Below are 19,742 nucleotides of genomic sequence, written 5' to 3'. Positions count from 1 at the left end.
AAATTAATCTCCCCAGTTCTTAAAACTCTATCCTGGACTTATGACCACAATTGAGCCCAAAATTTCTGTTGCTAAGTGAGACAATTGTTAAGTGGATTTTGCCCCGTCTTCTTGCCACAGTTGTTAAGTGAACCACTGCAGTTGTTGAGTGAACCTGGTTTCCCCGTGGTCTTTGCTGGTCAGATGGTCGCAAAAGGGGATCATGTGACTCCAGGACACTGCAACCGTCGTAAACATAAATCAGTTGCCAAGCAGCTGAATTCTGATCATGTGACCATACTGGTGCTGCAACGGTGGTAAGTGTGAAAACGGGTCATGTCACTTTTTTCAGCGTCATTATAACTTTGGTCACTAAATGAATGCAGGTGGAGGACTATGCTAGGGATGATACTTGCTTGGATTCAGCTGAGCAGAGCTATGGAGGTTTCCTAATTAGGATTTGTTTAACATGCCATACAACCCTAGCCAACTGTGGTTAATTCAGTAAAATATGATTAAGCAAACCACAGTCGAGTACATTGTTTGAACTGAGGTGGCGACTGTATGGTTAATAAACTGTATCTTAACCTAAGCCAATGTTTCAAGTTCCCACAACAACACACTGAACCACAAACTAACCAGCAGGATGCAGTTTTCACTGCATATTCAATTCACTTGGGAGCGTTCATCGGTTGTCATTGGAATTCCAGAAACAGATTAATTGATTCAGCCTTCAACTAATTTCACAGGAGCCAGATTTAGCTCTAAGCAGACCCAGTGTTACATAAAGTAGCTCTCCCTGTCTGCTGTATGATGGATACCGCTGACAATGGGTGGTCCTCCCAGTTGTGAAAGCAGGACTTCTCTAAGCAGCCCTTCTGTGTGGCTATTTTCTAAACAAGCAGAAATGGGTGGGAGATGGATAATTCCCACCCACCCACCCCCCGGAATCTGGCTGCGGTGACATCATCCCCCCCCACACACATGCTACAGCATATGAGGGTGGATTAAGTGACCAGAAAGGAGGCGGCTGGGTCACTGGAGACATGGGAACAGCCTGGCTGCATTCCCACAGCAAACGGCCAACCACATTTTTGACTGCTGTGTTATACAAACCCAGCCAGTTTGTACAGAGGTGGCCTTTATCTGACATGATGATGTCTGTTTTGCCTGAATAAACAGTTGGTCCATCTGGGCCGTGTGAGAAATCGCTCGCATCGTTTCTACACATCATTAGACAGGTTTTGCTGGAACAAAGCTATAGGAAGCCTCCATCTTCTGAGCCAGATTTTGGCTTCCCCCACACATTGGGCCCCCAAAGAGGCCGCCATTTGCTCAGGTCCCCGAGAAGAATCTATTTTGGAAACTCAGCAACCAGCCTTCATTTGCAGCTGCGGTCAGGTGGTTGCAATTTATGATGGTTTTGCCAAAAACAGTCTTCCCTTCTCATAATTATTATTATTGTTGTTGTTGTTGTTGTTGTTGTTATTGTTATTTATAATTATATAATATAATTATTATAATTATAATTATTATAATTATATATAATTATATATAATTATATATATTATAATTATTATAATTATATTTATATTATTAATATATTAATATTATAATTATATTAATATATTATTATTATTATTATTATTGATTATTGATTATTATTATTGATTATTATTAATTATGTTCTCATAAGGAACAATGGATTTCTTAACAACAGTGGCATTTGCTTAATGATCCCAAGGTTCACTTTATAACCACTGTAAAAGAAGTCATAAAATTGGGTCCACTTATGTGCTGATTGTTTTATGACAGTCATGACTTACGATTGATCATAATTACAGGGCTTGGTCATGGTTGTAATTTGAGGACTACGGGTACCCAATATTAGCCCCTTCCTTCACACCTCCTCTTCCCACTAGCCCAGGCAACTGAAAGCTCCTGGGGCAGGGACCCGATTCTCCTTGTTGTTGTGACCCAGAGTCGAGCAGGTAGCAACAAACGCAGTCCTTAATGAAAATAAACTTTATTCAAGCAGCTGGGAATTGACTCATTCCCAGCGTCCTGAAACTCAAAAGAAAGCAAAGGCTTCTCACACAAAACAGCCTGTCATTATTTCCAACCTGGTCCAATTTAGATAATTGCCAAAGTCCTTTGCAGATAAGCGTCTCGAGCAGAGAATGGGGAGCTGCCAAGGTCTTCTCAGAGAAACATCCAGAGCAGAGAATGGGACGAGCGCAGCTCCAACGTTGTTTTCCGGCAAACTGAGACACCGATGCCGGTCTCCTTTTAAACCTTATGGGAGGAGACAATTATCTCTTGGCCCTGCCCCCGAGGGCAGCTCTTGGCAGCTCTTCTCATTCGGGCATTAGGGACAGGCTCTCCCAGCTTCTCCTCCTCCTCGCTACTCTCGGCCTCTAGAGACTCTGGAGTTTGCACCTCACTCTCACTACTTTCAGACCCTGGAGGCTCTGGAGTCCACACCCCATTTCTCGATGGCCCTGGCCTCGCCTCCGCCTCATCACTGTCAAGTTCCGCCACCAGCACCGTAGGCGGCTGATGGACCACAACACTTGTGGGGGGGGGTCTTTCTGGGGCAGGGGAGCCTGTCAGGGTTTCCTAGAAGCCCAAGCTCATCGCTGCAAAATTGCTAAAGCAGCAATGTCTCTGTTGTGTCTCGTCCGATCTCACCTCAGCCGGGGTCTTCTTATCTGCTTCCGAACACGGAGGAATGTTCTAGTATGCCTCCCGGCCCCAGCCCTGGCTCCATGCCCAGACAGGCTGAAGAGGAAGAAATACCTCCAGCCCCCAGCTCTGGCTCCATGCCCAGGCAAACGGAGCAACTAGACCCCTCCCCCTCCTCCACAGCATGTGAGCCTGAGGGAGGTCAATTACCAACAGCTGCCGACTGGAGTGACCCTCGCGTCAGAAGACTTGATAGGTGGAGGCAACAGAAGGAAGGGAGGGGCAGGCCTGGATAAGTGCTGAGTCATGGAGCCACATCCCATGGCCTATATAAACGATCTGCTTTCTGGCATTCTCTGAGTCAGGCAAAGTCTAAACATATCTTGCTGAAGTCACTTTCTGGTCTCCTGCCTGCCCTGAGGACTTTGCTAGGACTTTGGCAGAGCTGCAGAGGCACACCTGATTCGGATTTCCCTGACCCGGCCGTCAGCGGAGGAGTGGGACACGACAGTCTCCTCCTGGGATGCAGGTGGGAGTGTATTCCCTCCCTGGTGTCAGAAGCTCTCCATCAGGGTCTCCCTTTCAAACCTGCATCACTGCGCAATCTGAGAACGTCCACTGTTCAGATTTGCTCGTGGATCCATGAAGAAATGCACGGACTGTGCCAGGCGCAGGAAATGCAGAAAGGCATTGTTGCTCCTTTCAAGAATCAGAAGAACGAGATTAAATTCCCAGGGATGGATGTTACTTTGCTCCAAAGCTCTTTACTTGGTGGGAAAATGTCTTTCTCCAATCTGGCAAAATGGATCTCCTTCATTTTACAGGGATCAGCCCTCTTTTGGATCTACTCTAACCCTTTTGGATCTACTCTATGTCCAGGCCTAACACTCTAGTCCAGGGGTCTCCAACCTTGGCAACTTTAAGCCTGGTGGACTTCAACTCCCAGAATACCCCAGGATTCTGGGAGTTGAAGTCCACCAGGCTTAAAGTTGCCAAGGTTGGGGAGCCCTGCTCTAGTCTTCCCCAGACCATTACCATTTCCATGTGCTTCCAGCACTGCTGATGGGAGTTGTGGTCCCACCACCCTGAGAAGGGTGACTGGAGCAGTCCATAGCCCCCCTCCTTTCAAATATTGGCATATTTATACTTTTTCCCTTCCAAAGCATGGAGAAAAGCTATCAATGGGTTTGCTAAGAATCTACTGTGATTTGATGACACATAATCAATCAATCCCTTTCAAAGACATGTCGGTTTGAGCCATGATCTCGGCAGAAATGCTTCAGAAATAATCCACCCTGGAGGCAGCCCCCACCCACACTTTCCTTTATGGAAATCTCTCCTTGGGGGAAATGCGGGGGAGTGTTGAAAAGCAAAGATCGTGACTATGAGGGGAGTAAGTTGTTACATTATGGGTATGCCCCCCCCCACATCCCTCCACTGACTGCCAGGCTAGCATGGAGAGGGAAGCAATCTCTGTTGAGGGAATCCATAGAAATCCAGTCCTTGTTGTGTCTGCGCCCCCCCTGCGCCCCCCTGCCAGAAAGTGACTTGGAAAGTGAGGGGGAAGGGCCGTCAGGACTTACCTCGGGAGCACCGGCTTCCCTGGCTCCAGGAGCCAGAGGCAGGCCAGGTGGAGGAGATAATGAGGCCTCCGTCCCCTGGCTCTTTCGCCCCCCCAGGCCACGCTTCCAGACCGGCTGATGGCAATCAGGCCTGGCTGGATCCTAGGTTTCGTAGGCAGGAGAGGTGGGAACAACAGAAGCAGGGGTGGGGCAGGCCTAAGAAGTGCTGAGTCATGGAGCCACACCCCACAGGATATAAAGGCAGCAAGAGCTGCTGTGCCTCTTCGTAGCAGGCAAATTAACTGCTTAACAAAGAGCTGAAGTGTTTGTTCCTGGGTGACTCATCGGCATTGAGGGAGATAACAGAGACACTTGGCAGACGTTCGCTAGTTTGCTGCCAGAGCTGATAGTGCCAGCTAATTAAGCCATCACTCGGACAGAGGCGAGGGGAGACAGAACAGTCCTAGGAAATGCAGAAGAGGCCAATCTGTTGCTCTCGTTCGTTGGGACATTGTGGTAAAAGGCTACTTGATGGTGCCCAGACTCTTTCTCTGCCTCTCTGCACAGATAACACCAGGGCCTGTTGCAGCAGCCTCTTCAGGCCGGGGCGGAGGGAGGGGGATGAGTGGCCTCCTTTCCCACCTTAGGAAGGAAGCAATGGGAAGGAGCAAGACAGGCAAAAGTTCAATAGAGTCTGTACAATGTTCTGATAAAGGTACTGATCTGGAAACCAGGAGATGGTGAGTTCTAGGTCCGGCTTAACCATGAAAGCCAAATGGGCGATTTTGGGTCAGTTCTTCTCTCTCAGCCCAACCCACCACACAGGACTGTTGTGGTGAGGAAAATAGGAGGAGGAAGGTGTGTTAGGAGTATTTGCCCAGAATAAAAACCTAATAAATAAATAAAATAAGAGACACCCATTTCACCCCTTAACCCAATACTTAACATCTTTCAGAAACATCCATAAATGCACCTCTGGCCATATTCTCTCAAAAGCCAAATTATTATGGCTATTATAGAGCCACTCCTGAAGAATATTCAGCAATGCTGGTCAGGTCAACTGTTATCCCAAGGCCTAATTATTATCCAAATACCATAGAAAAACCTGTTGCCAGTTTATTCCACAATCTCTGCATTTCAGTATGACATTTTACCATATTTTCCACTTCTTGTGTCTGTTAGATATGAATATTCTAAACTGGAATAGATCAGCCAATGAATGAGCATAGCAACTAAGTCAGTCAATTGGAAGCTGAGACAGACTGGAGCCAGGGCGTGTCTTAGTCTGCAGCTTCCAAGTCTGTGCAGAGAAATGAAACTAAAACCAGAATGTGAATTTATGTGCTGTCTGCTCCACTGAAATGAAACTAACTGTTCTCTCCTGCCTTGTGTTTTGCTTGTATGAAGAATCTATATTGGTATTGTATATATATTCTTGTATATAAAGAAGTTAATTAATCCAGCTGAATCAGTTATCTGTTTGTGCTTCTGGATTTTAATTTTGCAAGAAACTCTTGTCAGTGTCAGTGGAATTGCCACATTTAAATTTTGCTTTTCTCCAACTATTGTGTTGTCTGCATGTTGCATTCCAGAAGTCAGTCTGTTTGAACTTGGAAATTCCAAATAACAATTTGGAAAACAAAATAATCATGTTATTACTTTAAAGCTGGAAGAAAATTGCTCAGCCAGACTGGGGGAGTGAGGATCCTTTGTTTGTTAAACATTGCCATATATGACAGCTGAATGCATGAGTAAAGCTGTCCCTGCCTTACTGAAACCCCACCAGGAAAAACACTGGAGCCTGATAAAAGTGCTTTCCTGCAGCAAACAAGGATCCAGGGGTCCAGCAACAACTTGGGGCAGTGGACCAGGATCAACTGATGGTGTCTTTGTGCCCAAGCTCCTCCCTCCCCCCCACTGGCTGAAGCAGAGTGCTAGAGCCGCAAGGCAGCACAAAGATTGCTTGCAAGGGAGGGTGGGATTTCAAGCCCAGCCATTTCAGACCACGGAATAAATCAGAAGAAGAAAAGTTGAGGCACTAATCTGGGACAGAGATGGATTCAGCTGAGAAAGAAAAGGGGGAGGGAGGGTCGTACCAGGGAAATGGAAGGTTCAGGAGAAAGGACGAGACAAATGCCGTATTCATGCCAGTTCTTTGCTTCTCCTGTCTGGCCCTGGCACTGGGCTGGAGGGGAAATTTACGGCTTCGAAGAGGCTCCACTTTTCCGACTCCCAGGGTTGCGATTCCTTCCTTGACTCAGAACTCAGCCCTTTTAAGCTGGCCCAGGAGACGTCCCAGGATATGGATAGGATGGCGTCTCAATGGGCAGAGATTCTGCTCCACCTCAGGCCTCGCATCTCCTGTCCCAGCCGAGTGTGGAAGCCCGTTTGCATCCAGGTCACAATACAAGGAAACAGGTGGATTGGTGAACTGGAAGCTCTGCTCACTGGCTGCTCTTAGATGGACACATCTGGATGGTGTGCGCACTTCCAATTAAAAGACTGTCAAATTCGTACAATCTTTTTTAGTACTTCTTTTTAGATGTGAACCTTAAGAAAAATTAAAGGGGCTCCTTGCTCTCTGATTATTCTCATCTCAAATTCTTCTTCTCCTCACCCTTTCTCAGTTTAACTAGAAAAGTGTAGCTCTCCTCCTTACGATCCTCTTTGATTCTCTCGCCTCGGTGCTATTTTATTTTAAACCGCCTTCCCCAAATTTAATCATTTCCTTTTATTAAAGTGATAACTATGACTAAACCATTCAGTTTAGAGGGAACCCCCCTCGCAGCACAATTCAATTCAGGTGAGATGAAATGTAGCAAATTTCCAAAGAGAAACACTTGACCAGAGGCCAATGGACCCAAAAGTGCTTCTTGGAAGAGGATGTTAACAGCTAAAACTTCTTGTCCAACTGAACCCTGGAGAGTGAGAGAAAAACCAGCAAAGAAGACCAGGCGCTCCAGATGCTGGGAGTTGCAAGCACCTGGCAAAAGAGCAGCCTGCTCCTTATCGCATCGGTTCAGATGGATCTGTTCAAAAATGCTTCCCTTGCTGGAGAACTGTGCTAATTATTTGATGCTCTAAATGTTGATCGATTATGTGCCATCAAATCACTGCTGACTTGTAGCATCCAAATACATGTAGATAGATTTTTCTCATCAACCAGCCCTTCCGATGGGGCTCTCGTTGCCACTGCTGGTTGCCCTTCTCTTTCTTCCCTTCCATCTTTCCCAGCATTAGAGCCTTTTCCAAGAGAGCTAAGTCTTCATATTGAATCACTATGTGCTATCAGGTTGGTGATGACTCTTAGCAACCAGGTAGGTAGATTTTCTCCAGGATGATCTGTCCCCAACCAAGTCCTTCAGATCTTCCAATGGTGTCCCCATTGTCAGTTTTGGAAGGCAATTTTCTTTTTGCTTCTTAACTGCCACATATTTTAGCTGGGGAAGTTCGGAGGGGGTTGTTGTTGGAGCAGTAGAAAGTTAGTCATAACAACATTCCGTATTCAAGGACTTTTGCCTGCATCTGATGTAGACTGCCTGAAGATTGCATCCAGTTGAGTGTGAAGAGTTGATTGGACAATGTGATGAACTTGTGGGTGTGGGGCAGGGCTGTGAACTGTCAACTGGGTGTGGAAAACCTGGAAGCTTTCAGTTTTGGCTTTTCCCAGCTGTGCCAACATGACATCTCTAATAAATTGGAACTTTGAGGAACCTCAAGCCTCAGAGCTTTATTTCGTTGGGGGTGTTCCTTGGAACCCTGACACCCATGGCCACTTTAATTGAGTCCATCTGCCTTCCTGCTGATCATCCACTTCTTATCTCTCCTTCCCCTTTTCCCAGCCTTCCTTAGAGAGCGGAGTCTTCACACAATCTGTCCAAAGTAGGAGCACTTCAAGGAACCTTACAGCAGACTAAAACTTCACCATTTTTAAAATGATTTTCTCCCTGTAGTTTGTGTTTAGGTGAACAGACAGAAGCTCTTTTTGCCTCAGATAATGCTTTAGAGATAAATAAAACTATGCATGTCTGGTAACAAAAGACTCTGAAAGGAAGTTTCATATACTTTTAAAAAGCTCTAAATAAACTGTTGAGTAAATGGTTTAACCAAAGCAGAGAAAGTTGAGCTCTGAATACCAAGCAATCACTGGCAGGGCAGGCTCCTCCGTGGAATTCAATTCCTGGCCACTTAGACAATAGACAGCAAACAGATAAATAAATCTCTTCAGGCAGAAAGCTGGCGAGAATCTTTCCCCCCCTCCATACCACAGGGATACCACGGTCAGCCCACGGCTTCTTTTAGTATGAGGAGCTGATCAGTCCTGTACAACCCATTGAATACTGGGGGGCTGCAGTGCTCATATTGGGTGGCATCTCCTGGCTTCCAAAGTAAAAGGAATCATAATCGGCTACAGGAAGCCAAATAGCTCATAACATCTTTGCATAAACAAGATTGGTTTTTTAAACATTATCCCACCTTTATTACTGTTATAAATATCTCAAGGCACCTGTAATACTGTTCTCCTTCCCCCTCCAATTTTCCCCATAACAATCCCCTCAGCACCCAGCCACCTTTCCTGCCTTTTAGGAGATTTCAGTGGTTTTTACATGAAAAAAAGTACACACACGTACACACAGGCGTTAATACATATTTTAAGCTTTTCTGACCACTGCAAGATCACACCAAAACTTTCACAGTCACTGCTTTTCTGACCTGTCAGGGACCCTGCCCTGGCCCAGACCTACCCACCAAACCAGAAAGGGAAGAGAAGGGCTTGGCAAGAGGGCAAGGATAGCACAGGCCCCACACTAGTCTGGCCCTTTTCCCTCCTCCTCACAGAAGATAGCAGAATCAAGTAGGGTTTCAGAGCAGCCTGAGAAACCCATGGAAGGCTCTGCCATTATGCATGCACACATTACATACATACATATATACATCTGGAACAGGGGAATTTGGTTAGGGCTGAGATGGGTAGGCAGGTAGGAAAGTATTCCGAGAGTTGTCTCCCCTTCAAAGTTCCCTTCCACAATAACGTGTTGCACCAACTCTAATCTTAATAAGATTCATCCTAGAAATAAGATGGAGAGATCCTTTCCCCAGTTCGTTCATTTTCTCAAAGTATTTTAAGTCAATGTCACTTTTTAATCCAATTTTCAACATTCTTTATGCCAGGACTGCCCCCTCCCAACTCCCCTCCAGGAAGTCACAACGGCCTTTTGCAGCTTCTGAAATTTGAATGCAACCAACCAAATTATGGAGGATTTTCACCCTTTTAACAAGCAAGCAGTAAAACAAAACAACTCTCAAGTATTTAAGAAAAAAATACCCACAGGGCTCCCTTCACCTGTGCACCCTTTGTGATTGGTGGAGGCCAAAATAGTCCTTTGCTCAACAAGGGACCTCAAAATCATATCTCTACATATAAAAACAATTTAATAGCAGCAATATATTCAAGAAAGTATCGATAAAATTTCCAAACAGCAGAGAAAAAAGATTTTAATACAGAACTATAAAAAATAATTTAGATTGACAATAAAAACAAAGGAAATCTCTTCTAAAAGGGAATATTTTATGCTATGAGACCACTGAAAAAGGACCATGTTTTATAGCAGGTTATTAGAAGGAACGGTGAAGAAAATGAGTTCAGATCCAGGGAGCAACCACTGAGAAGGCTCTATTCCTAGTCTTGGAGACCAGTTTTTTGGGATAGGCTGACACACAGAGCAGCTTCTGGGCAACAAAAACCCAGGTCAGGTTCACATGGTATAAGGTGGGCTTTCCAAACCTGATGCTCTGCTCTAAAGACCATCTCTATTCTTTGGAACTCAGCCCTAAATGAAATGTGCCTCATGCAAATACTATAAAGCAGAAGGTACGAAGTACTGCTTCAACAGTTGATCAACTTCATGAACTCACACATCTAGCTTTATTGACAACAATTAAGAATCAATAAAGCTACATGTGTGAGTTCATTGCCAGCTTTCAAAGTGCTTTTTCAGCTTCCCTATCAAGCTTCCAGTCCTAGGATTCTCTTAAGATGTACTATCCAAAAACTATCCAAGCCCAACCATGCTCAGCATCTGCGTACAAAGATCTTCTTTTCATCAATCAAACTCTGGGGGCCAAAGGTTGGTCTATGCCCAAAATGTGGAGCATAAAACATTTCATACTTACCTTTTCTGGGGGAAATAAACCAACTCCTGATCTTGGCTTATATTAATTTTGGTTGGCTTGCTGGGCTTTTTCATTTACTTCTCCTTTACTTTTCACGATTGGGTGTTGAAACTTCATGCAACGAAACTGGTAGTTTGCAAAACCTTCTCAAGGTTTTAGCAACTACATTTCATTCATGAATTAAGCTGCTGTCAATCAATCAAAACCCAATCAATCAGTCCAGTTTCCGGCCCGGCTACAGCACAGAGACGGCTTTGGTCGCGTTGGTGGATGATCTCTGGAGGGCCAGGGATAGGGGCTGTTCCTCTGCCCTGGTCCTATTAGACCTCTCAGCGGCTTTCGATACCATCGACCATGGTATCCTGCTGCGCCGGCTGGAGGGATTGGGAGTGGGAGTGTGCTGTCCCGGTGTCTGGAGGCCGTACGGGTCTGGATGGGGAGAAACAGGCTCAAGCTCAATCCCTCCAAGACAGAGTGGCTGTGGATGCCGGCATCCCGGTACAGTCAGCTAAATCCGCGGCTGACCATCGGTGGCGAGTCATTGGCCCCGATGGAGGGGGTGCGCAACTTAGGCGTCCTCCTGGACGAACGGCTGTCTTTGGAAGATCATCTGACGGCCGTCTCCAGGAGAGCGTTCTACCAGGTTCGCCTGGTGCGCCAGTTGCGCCCCTTTCTGGACCGGGATGCCCTGTGCACAGTCACTCACGCACTCGTGACGTCTCGCCTGGATTACTGCAATGCTCTCTACATGGGGCTCCCCTTGAAGGGCATCCGGAGGCTGCAGTTAGTCCAGAATGCGGCTGCGCGGGTGATAGAGGGTGCCCCTCGTGGCTCCCGCATAACACCCATCCTGCGCAGACTGCACTGGCTACCTGTGGCCTTCCGGGTGCGCTTCAAGGTTTTGGTGACCACCTTTAAAGCGCTCCATGGCATAGGGCCGGGTTATCTACGGGACCGCCTACTGCTACCGAATACCTCTCACCGACCCGTGCGCTCTCATAGAGAGGGACTCCTCAGGGTGCCGTCAGCGAGGCAATGTCGTCTGGCGACGCCCAGGGGAAGGGCCTTCTCTGTGGGGGCTCCCACCCTCTGGAATGAACTGCCCCCAGGACTTCGTCAGCTTCCGGACCTTCCGCCGCGAGCTTAAAACATACTTATTTAATTGCGCAGGACTGAGCTAGATTTTAATTTATGGGTTTTAACTTGGGTTTTATTTTTTATATTTTTAATTATTAGGCTTTGAATAAGTTTTTTAATTGTTTTTAGATTGTATTTATTTGCTTTTAAATGCCTGTAAACCGCCCTGAGTCCTTTGGGAGATAGGGCGGTATATAAATATAAACAATAAATAAATAAATAAATAAATAAATTCCTCAAGGGATCTCAGTTTATATTCACAATGGTCAGGGAATATAGAGGCAGCATAGATTTGTCCTAGAAAAGATTGCAGAGCCTAGACTGAAATATGCAAGGGGATTAAACCAGCCAAAATGATGGCTGTGATTACACTTTGTACCTGCATCCCTTCCAAAGCACCATAAGAAATGGCAGAGCTCCATTCCTGCAGTCATGGCCATGCTCTGATCACACACCCCGCCCCAGCAGCCACCTCGCAAAACTGGAAAGAAAACAATTCCTGAGCAGCAATAAACAAGGAAATCTGCACACGTGTAAAATTGAAAGTACTGACACCAAGATATATGCTTTCCCTTATTTTTAGATAAGACAAGCAGGTTGCAGCTAGCTGCATCTATCTTATAAGAAGAAAGAAAATCAGTATATCATACAAATGACCCAAACCATAAACCGTACATCTTTCGCACCATACAATGTGTCTAACACACTGTTTGTGTCTCACGTGGGACAATGTCATGACCCAACTGACATCATGGCTTCCAGAAATTGCCTATGGAGAGAGAGAGACGCATATGGAGTTCCTCACCTGAAGGATTTTCTAAGTATCCAAAGCCCGCCATATTGGATGGCAAAATGACATTTTTTGTGGTAGGCAGAGCACTCTTATTGTGAGTAGAACCAAAGGTAACTTAACCAATACACACATACACCCGAAGACACCTAGGGTATCCATCCCTGACTCTCTCTCAGGCCCTTGGGTGAAAGCAGTTTTTTCCTCCTGCTCATGCTTTCCCTTCCTCTCTTCTTGGACATCCTTAAGACTCGACTGACATTCAAACAACCTTCCAGTTTCTGAACTTCTGTTCTGAGTATTTGTGGGACCCACTCCAGAAACGATGATGCAGCCAAATTTGAAGGACTGGAGAAACCATCCAGAGGAACCCTACTGCCTGTAGATCTCTCATCTTCTGAAATCACCTGCTTAAATTCGGGGAGAGAACTATTTTTCTTACCAGCTACTCTGACCACAGCTCTCTCTGCTGGATCCAGAACGGAGTCTTGACTCTTCCGCTTCTTCTGCTCATGGAGAGGTAAGTTCCAGGGCAAAGTGTCCCCTGGCGGGCAAGGAGAGAGACTGCCAGACCGCTCACTGCGGTAGGACCGTTCGCTCTTGCAGGAACGCTCACTGCGGTAGGACCTCTCGCTGAGCGTCTCTTCATCGGAGGAAGACATGGCCCCAGGGAAGAAGACCCTGGCAGGCCCACAGATGCTGCTGAACCTTGGAAACCACCAACCTATGAAGAGACAGAATGGTCAGAAGGCTGAAAAGGGGAAGACAAATATTGTTTGCCATCCAAGCAGCTGCTACACCCTTTGCAATGCTGGCGGTGGTGGCAGGAGCTATCTAAAGCAACCATTTGTTTATTTGTTTAAATGATTTATATAGGTGCCAATCTCACAACAGTGTCTCTAGTCAATGAACAGAAGGTTAAGAACCACAAGACAACATAATTCAATTTAATGCAAAATAAGTAAATAAAATTCACAAAGAGCCAAGGTCCAAGAACATGCCATCTTCACAATCTATGATAAAACAACCGACCAACCAATCAAATGAAGGGCCCTCCTCATCTGGGGGATGGGAAGGGTGTTCCACTGGACAGGAGTTGGGCAGAGAAGACCACAACTCCTGGGTGTCAGGCAAGAAGAATCAGGATCACACATGCTCCAGCTCAGAAGACTTGTTGCTCAAACTCATACACAAGAATGTGGTCAACTAATGGCCAGGACTAAACTGGTGCTAGATAAGAGTTCAAGTGGGGAGGGAGGAATGTGGAACATTTGTGAACATGTAAGGATTCTAGGCTGAGCCCCCTTTTAATTCTGCCCTCAGGTTCTGCCTGCTCTTCTCCTACCTTGGGTCCCATAAGATGAATACAGGGGACCCAGAGCAAAGCCACTTTTGCCTTTGGGGCAGATGTCGGCATGTGAACTGGCCTGCAAATTGTCATGATGCACTTTTGCCATTGTGGCACACTTCTCAGTTGACCCTTCCAAGGCAACCCAAGACCCAAAGGAAAGCTCTAATGCCTGTCACCTTCTAACTCAAGTAGCGCTAGCCTCTTTTCCACACAGTGCCTTGTAAGGGAGGGAATGCCAAGGATCGGCCTTCTCAGCAGGGATGAACCATCAAACTGACCTCCAGACTGCACCCAGAAGACAGCATTCTGGCTGGATTCATTTCACAGCCCTAATTAAGTTAAATTAAACTGCTACTATCTGATTCTCATTGCTCTTAGTTGGTGTTAACTTTGTTTGGTGTGTATACGTGTAGTTTAGCATGCCTTCTGGATCCAGGCCATTTGGCTGTTTCAAGTTTGGTTGTATTATGTAAAGCCCACAAATTTAGCAAGCTAAGTGTGTTGCTTGAACATAGCCTCTCTGTGTAAAAACAAAAGGCCTTAAGGCTCTTAAAGACACTGCTCCAATTATTGTGCTAATTAATGACCTTGTGTATTTAGCATCTTTCTCACTCAGGCTGCCTTGATCCATTATCCAGGGATGATGGGGGATTGAGCAAATTTATTCCAACTATAAAGGGTTCAAAGGTAATAATTTTGTCTAGGCAGGAGGTGAAGCTTAATCCGAAGAGAATTTTTCCTCCCCTCCCCCTTATTACTTGAATTTGGGATTGCTGAATGATGGAGATTTCCCCTAGTTCAGTTTAATTCAGAAAATGAAGGATTCCAAAGAAAACTTCTTCAGGATGCATTTTAGAGATGACCTGCTCTCTCTCTCAGGAGGCTTGGACTGCAGATGACAAATTAATGCAACTGGTGGAACCATCGTAAGGGCCCAGCAATTCAGAGGCGGTGCTTGTGAAAAGTTCCCTGCTGTTGGATCAATCCAATTTTCTTCAGCAGCAATTGAAAATGGTTTGCCACAGCTGTCTTCTATTTTTCCCCCCCAATCGTCTATCTAGATTTTCTGGTGATCCCTGAACCCCACTTAATTTCCAAGATGGGAGAAGGATGGCTTAGATTTGCCACTATCCCAGAATCTCAATACAACAAACAGATTTAATGCATCTTCCATGCTCTCCTGGTATGGAATCAAAACAAAAAAAAAACAAGGGGGAGGGGTGATAAATAACCTGTTATTAGGTGAGCCTACAGGAGGGAGGGGCAATTTACAGACTGGAAATGCTTTCTGGAGACTGAGATAGATGCCAGATAGGTGACATTCACAAAATTATATTAAATAAAGCAGAAAAATGCTTCTTCCTTAATAGGCAGAGGCTGTCTTAAAAACAGGCTTCTGTAAAGTGGGCTGATTTTTATCCTGCAAGCTCACTAAAGCAGGGGTCTCCAACCTTGGTCCCTTTAAGACTTGTGGACTTCAACTCCCAGAGTTGGACTCTGGGAGTTGAAGTCCACAAGTCTTAAAGGGACCAAGGTTGGAGACCCCTGCACTAAAGGGTGCATTGAATGCCCTGCAAAGCCAGTGACTGGAATCTCTTCCAGGCAGATCCTCTCCACCCTATGAGGTCCTTTCATTCACTTTCCTTCCCGACAGTTCAAGCCCTCATGTTGCCCATGGAACCCAAGTGGGCCAGGAAGCCATAGTTTTCATTTCAGGAGTCGCATCCCAGACTCACATTGGGGTATAGCAGTGTGTGCAGGAAGACCACTCATCCAAAAGGACTCACCCACTGAGCCACTCTTTAAGGGTTATGAGACACCAAACCAGGTCAATGCAGATCCAAGGGCTGCTTTGCCCCAAGTGCTAAACGTGACTAGATTTTTAATCATTGCTATTATTTTGATTTAGCCTGTGTGGGAACACAGCCCCCAGAAAATAATTAATTCAGGAACCAAATCCATGCTCAGAGTCACTTGTTGGGATGGCCAGCCATATAAATTGGATAAATAAATGAATATGTTGTGGAAATGAGCCACTGAGAGTGGCTGATTTGGTTTTATCTTCTTTCTGTAGCCTTTACAAGGAGATCAAGAAATCAGGCATGGCGCCAGTGGCACCGATTCATTAGGACTCACCTCCCCGCTTCCCCCCAAAATAAGCAGGAAATAAGGAACCATCAGGAGGAGAATTCTTGCTCTGAAATAGGCTTTTAGAGGCTTCCTAATTTAGTGTCAGCTCTGCCTCTTTTCGGGACTGTCTCCAGTAACGGTACAGCTTTGTTCTAAGGCAAATGGGGGCAAGAGGGGGGGGCAGAGCTGGGTCAGGAGGGATTCTTACATCCTTAGAACAAGGCAAGGCATGCCCAGCTCTCTTTCCTAGCTAGGCCACTTGCCTCGGGTGGTGCAACTAAAGGGGGACGGGGATACACCAGTCCCAACAAGACACCTGCCTCCATAGGCTACAATGCAGAGGGGATGCAGCTCCCAGCATTTCACAGATCAAGTGCGATGGGCTCCCGGCCTGACACACACAAAGAAGCTACTGCTGGATCTCTTGACTGGATCCCTCATGCCAGAAAGTCTGGGCAGAGAGGCACTCTGCACGTTCTCTGTTGTTCTCTCATAAGCCTTCTACAAGTAAAAATGTGGCCCAAAAGCAAATCCCAGAACAAAGACCCAGAAAGCCCAAATTAAGCCCTGTATGATTCTTACAGATCTGGGCAGCTTAGCCGTTTTGGAAAACAAAGCCAGCCTTGTCCTTAACGTTTTTCTCCCAGGTGCCCCCTCCTTCCAATACAATACTTCCTCTCCTATATCCCTCACAACGCAGGTTTTTCCTTGCAGGAAGATGGAGCTCCTTTATGTGCCACCATTACGCCGAGGATAGCTTCTCTTTCTTTCTTACACCTCTGCTCCACAGCCTGAGAGGGGGAGAGCCTGAATAGGAACCCCGTTTATTATCCAAGATGCTCAGTGAGAAAAGGATGGGAAGGAAGGAAGGGAGGGGGGGGCGGGGAGGAAGGAGCATCCCTCATTTTGGGCAGGAGAAACGCTATGATACTGAGATACTATTCCCCCCCCCACCAGAGCTGCTCAGCTTGGCCTCAAGCGAACACATCTGCCTCTTTGATTCCCCCCCTTTTAATTAATCAAGTCGAGGGTGTTGAAAGATGTCGCCCTCCCACCCCGGTCCCCCAACCGCTGGAGCCAAATTGGGGAGATCCTCTTTTCTATAGCCCATTTGTTCGGAAACATACAAACGATCATAAATGGTGGATGTTTTAAATCCCCCCTGCAATCAGATTAATCACATTTAAACCAACCCAGGATTTCATACGGCAGGACCATCGGGAACAAAACAGCATTAAAACGGGATGGAGGAACCACAATAGGACCAACATTACAAACTGCTCCCTCCAGAAGTGGCGTCTCTATATAGAACATTTGAACCTTAAGATTAGGGAGGGTGGCGGGGCCGCTTCCCGGTGATGGGGATCATTAAAAGGCCGGAATGAAGAACCAGAGGAAGACGCTGCGTTAGGAAAGAAGGAATTTAATACGGGGAACGGGGGAGAACAAAGAGCCCCGCACATTTCCAAGCTTTCATCCCAAAAGGCGGGGGGGGGGAGGCCGATACCCTTTTGGCATCTAATTCTCACGCGGGTCCGGATGAAATGACCGGCAGCGGAGGAAGCGCTTGGAGCGCAACCGGCGTGTAAGAAGGGCTCCCCCCCCCCCACTTCTTTGCGAGAGCTGCCCTGATTTCCCGGGAACACACCCACTCCAGGAGCGCCGGGAAGGCGGCGCTGGTCGCGGCGGGCACCCGCGGGCGCTCCATCGCGGCGACGGAGCCTTCCCGGGCGGAGATGCCCAGAGACCTCCGAGCGCCCCGCCAGCCCGTCCGATCCGGGGCTGCAGCGCGAGCAGCAGGTGGCGAAGGGCTGGGCTTCCTCGCTGCCGGCCGGCTCCTCCCGCGGAGTTCCCCCCTCTCCCGGCCGGAGGGGCTGCCGCGCCTCCCGCAGCCTCCGCTCGCAGGGCGCGCCAAGCCTCCGCCGCCCCGGCTCGGCTCGGCTCGGCTGCCGCGGTGGGTGGAGGGACCGCCGCCCAGCTTACCGAGGCGCTGCCCTGGACACCGCTCCGCGCTCTCCCGACGGCCGAGCGACACCCGGGAGCCCAACCAGCCAGCGAGTCAGCCGGCAAGAGCCCAGCCCGCCTGCCGGCCGCCTCCCTCCTCTTGCCGCTGCCGCACAAGCGCCGCCCCCGCCGCTGCCTCGGGCCCGCCCCGCGACGCCTCCGCCGAACCGAGGCTGGGCGCGGACTCCGCACTGGGCGCAGGGAGGGCGGCCCTCCCCGGAGACCCCTCCCCCTCCGAGGCAGCCGGCGCCCCAGGGCCCCCCCCGCCGGTAGCGCTGCCCAGAGGAGCCCACCCGCCCCGCCCGTCGATGCCCGGGGAGTCCGCGGGAGGGGGGGGGACTCCGAGCATGCGCCCAGGCGCCCAGCCCCTCCGCCCGGGATGCGCCTGCTGGGCGCTGGAGCGGCTGCCGGGAGGGAGGGAGGGAGGGAGGGAGGGCCGCCTCTCCCGCCGAGCGGCTTCCCCGGTCCAGCGAGGGGGCCGAGGGGGAAAACGGCCCGCTTCCCCGGGGACTAAATCCCGCAAACGCCCCCGCCCCGCCAGTCCGGAGCCGCCCCGCCTGCTCGAGAGCTTGGGAAGCCCGAAAGACGGTGCGGAATTGAGCCGGAGAGTCCGGCGCCTCCGGATGGTGCTGAGCCCCAACTCCTCCGCTGCCTGCTCGGACCGCTGAGGGATGCTGGGTACTGTAGTTCAGTTTCCTCTGGCGAGCCCCCCCTCCATTCCAGCAATAGCCGGCCTTCCAGCCACAGCGGCCCCCATCTCCCTTGGAAATTATATCCCCTTCCCGGCTCCCCCAAAACGGAGCCCAAATGTATCAGTCTAAATTGCCCCATCTGCCCCCCCCCCCCCACATTCCTTGAGCCAGGAGGAGGAAAAGGACATCTGGGCCAGCTTGGAGCAAGAGCCCACCTGGGCCAACAGCTCCTCTTCTTCAGGAGCCAACCAGATACCTGTCTGGAAGCCGAGAGGGGCCCCCAGCAATTGACCTGGGGAATTGTTTCCACAGGAGGCAGGATCTGGTTGACCTTCTCTGGGCTCTAAATTAAAGCAGGCCAGGTCAGATTGCTCCCTGGATGGGAGACCACCAGGAAATAACAGGTTTGTCAGCCAAAGCAGAAAAGAAAGATTCCCAGGAGAAAGCAACACCAGACTACTACTTCTTTGTTGCCAAGCAAACTTCAAGAGTTGAGCCTGACTTAAATTTGGGACCCCAGAATCCTAGAGTTGGAGGGGATTGGAGAGGTCATCAAGTCCAACCCCCTTCACACTGCCAGGTTCACTATTCCATCTCATATAAATGTCTGAAAACTTCCAGTGAAGGGGAAGAAGCCACTCTATGCAGTAACCTAGTCAGTTGCTTGAGAGCTCTTTCTATCAGAAATTCTTCTTTGTGTTTCTACACCCTTGAAGCTTCATCCGTGAATTCTAATCTTACCCTCTAAGTCCAAACCCTCCAGAGGGTGACTGCCCTTTGGGTATTCATTTGAAGACAGCTGTCGTGCTCCCTGGCAGCCTTCTGCTTGGTGTTCCCCCAAGAAGTCACGGTCCTTCTTTGAAACTACCTCACCCTATTGAGACACAGACTGAACTTGTGATCTGCTAGTCTAGTGCAGCGATCACCAACTGGTGTTCCGTGGACCACTGGTGGTCCGTGAGAAAATTTTGGTGGTCTGCAGAAAAATTGTTTGCATTCCCCGTTGGATTATTCTGCAGTCTTCACCTGCTTTTAGCCTGCTCCGTCCTTCCCCTGGTCTTTTTCGGAGTGGATGGAGTGGTACGGGAGTGAAGGGCTGTGAATGGATCCCTTAGGGGCCTCTCTGTTTGAGACTCCTGGCCAAGTTAGAGGTTCAGCTCCTTGCCGCGGTGAGATCGGCGGCATTTTTATATCATGCAGGCGTGCAGGCCCTCTTTGGAGGTGCTGGGCCCAGCTCT

At 48.3% G+C, this 19,742-nt stretch overlaps 1 protein-coding gene across 1 annotated transcript; it reads right to left on the bottom strand.

Moving 5' to 3' along the window:
- Positions 1 to 2,182: 2,182 nt before the first annotated feature.
- Positions 2,183 to 17,783, bottom strand: LOC131204750 (microtubule-actin cross-linking factor 1-like). The gene is made up of 3 exons (XM_058196292.1): positions 17,457 to 17,783; positions 12,770 to 13,051; positions 2,183 to 3,363 (listed from the first exon to the last, which is right to left on the bottom strand). Exons 2-3 carry the CDS (start codon positions 12,987 to 12,989, stop codon positions 3,287 to 3,289), a joined length of 297 nt encoding a protein of 98 aa, XP_058052275.1. The 5' UTR covers positions 12,990 to 13,051; positions 17,457 to 17,783; the 3' UTR covers positions 2,183 to 3,286.
- Between the last annotated feature and the right edge of the window lie 1,959 nt (positions 17,784 to 19,742).

This window comes from Ahaetulla prasina, chromosome 10 (genome assembly GCF_028640845.1).
Source record: "Ahaetulla prasina isolate Xishuangbanna chromosome 10, ASM2864084v1, whole genome shotgun sequence".
Lineage (NCBI taxonomy): Eukaryota > Metazoa > Chordata > Lepidosauria > Squamata > Colubridae > Ahaetulla > Ahaetulla prasina.
This window is presented reverse-complemented; position numbering and strand designations above follow the sequence as displayed.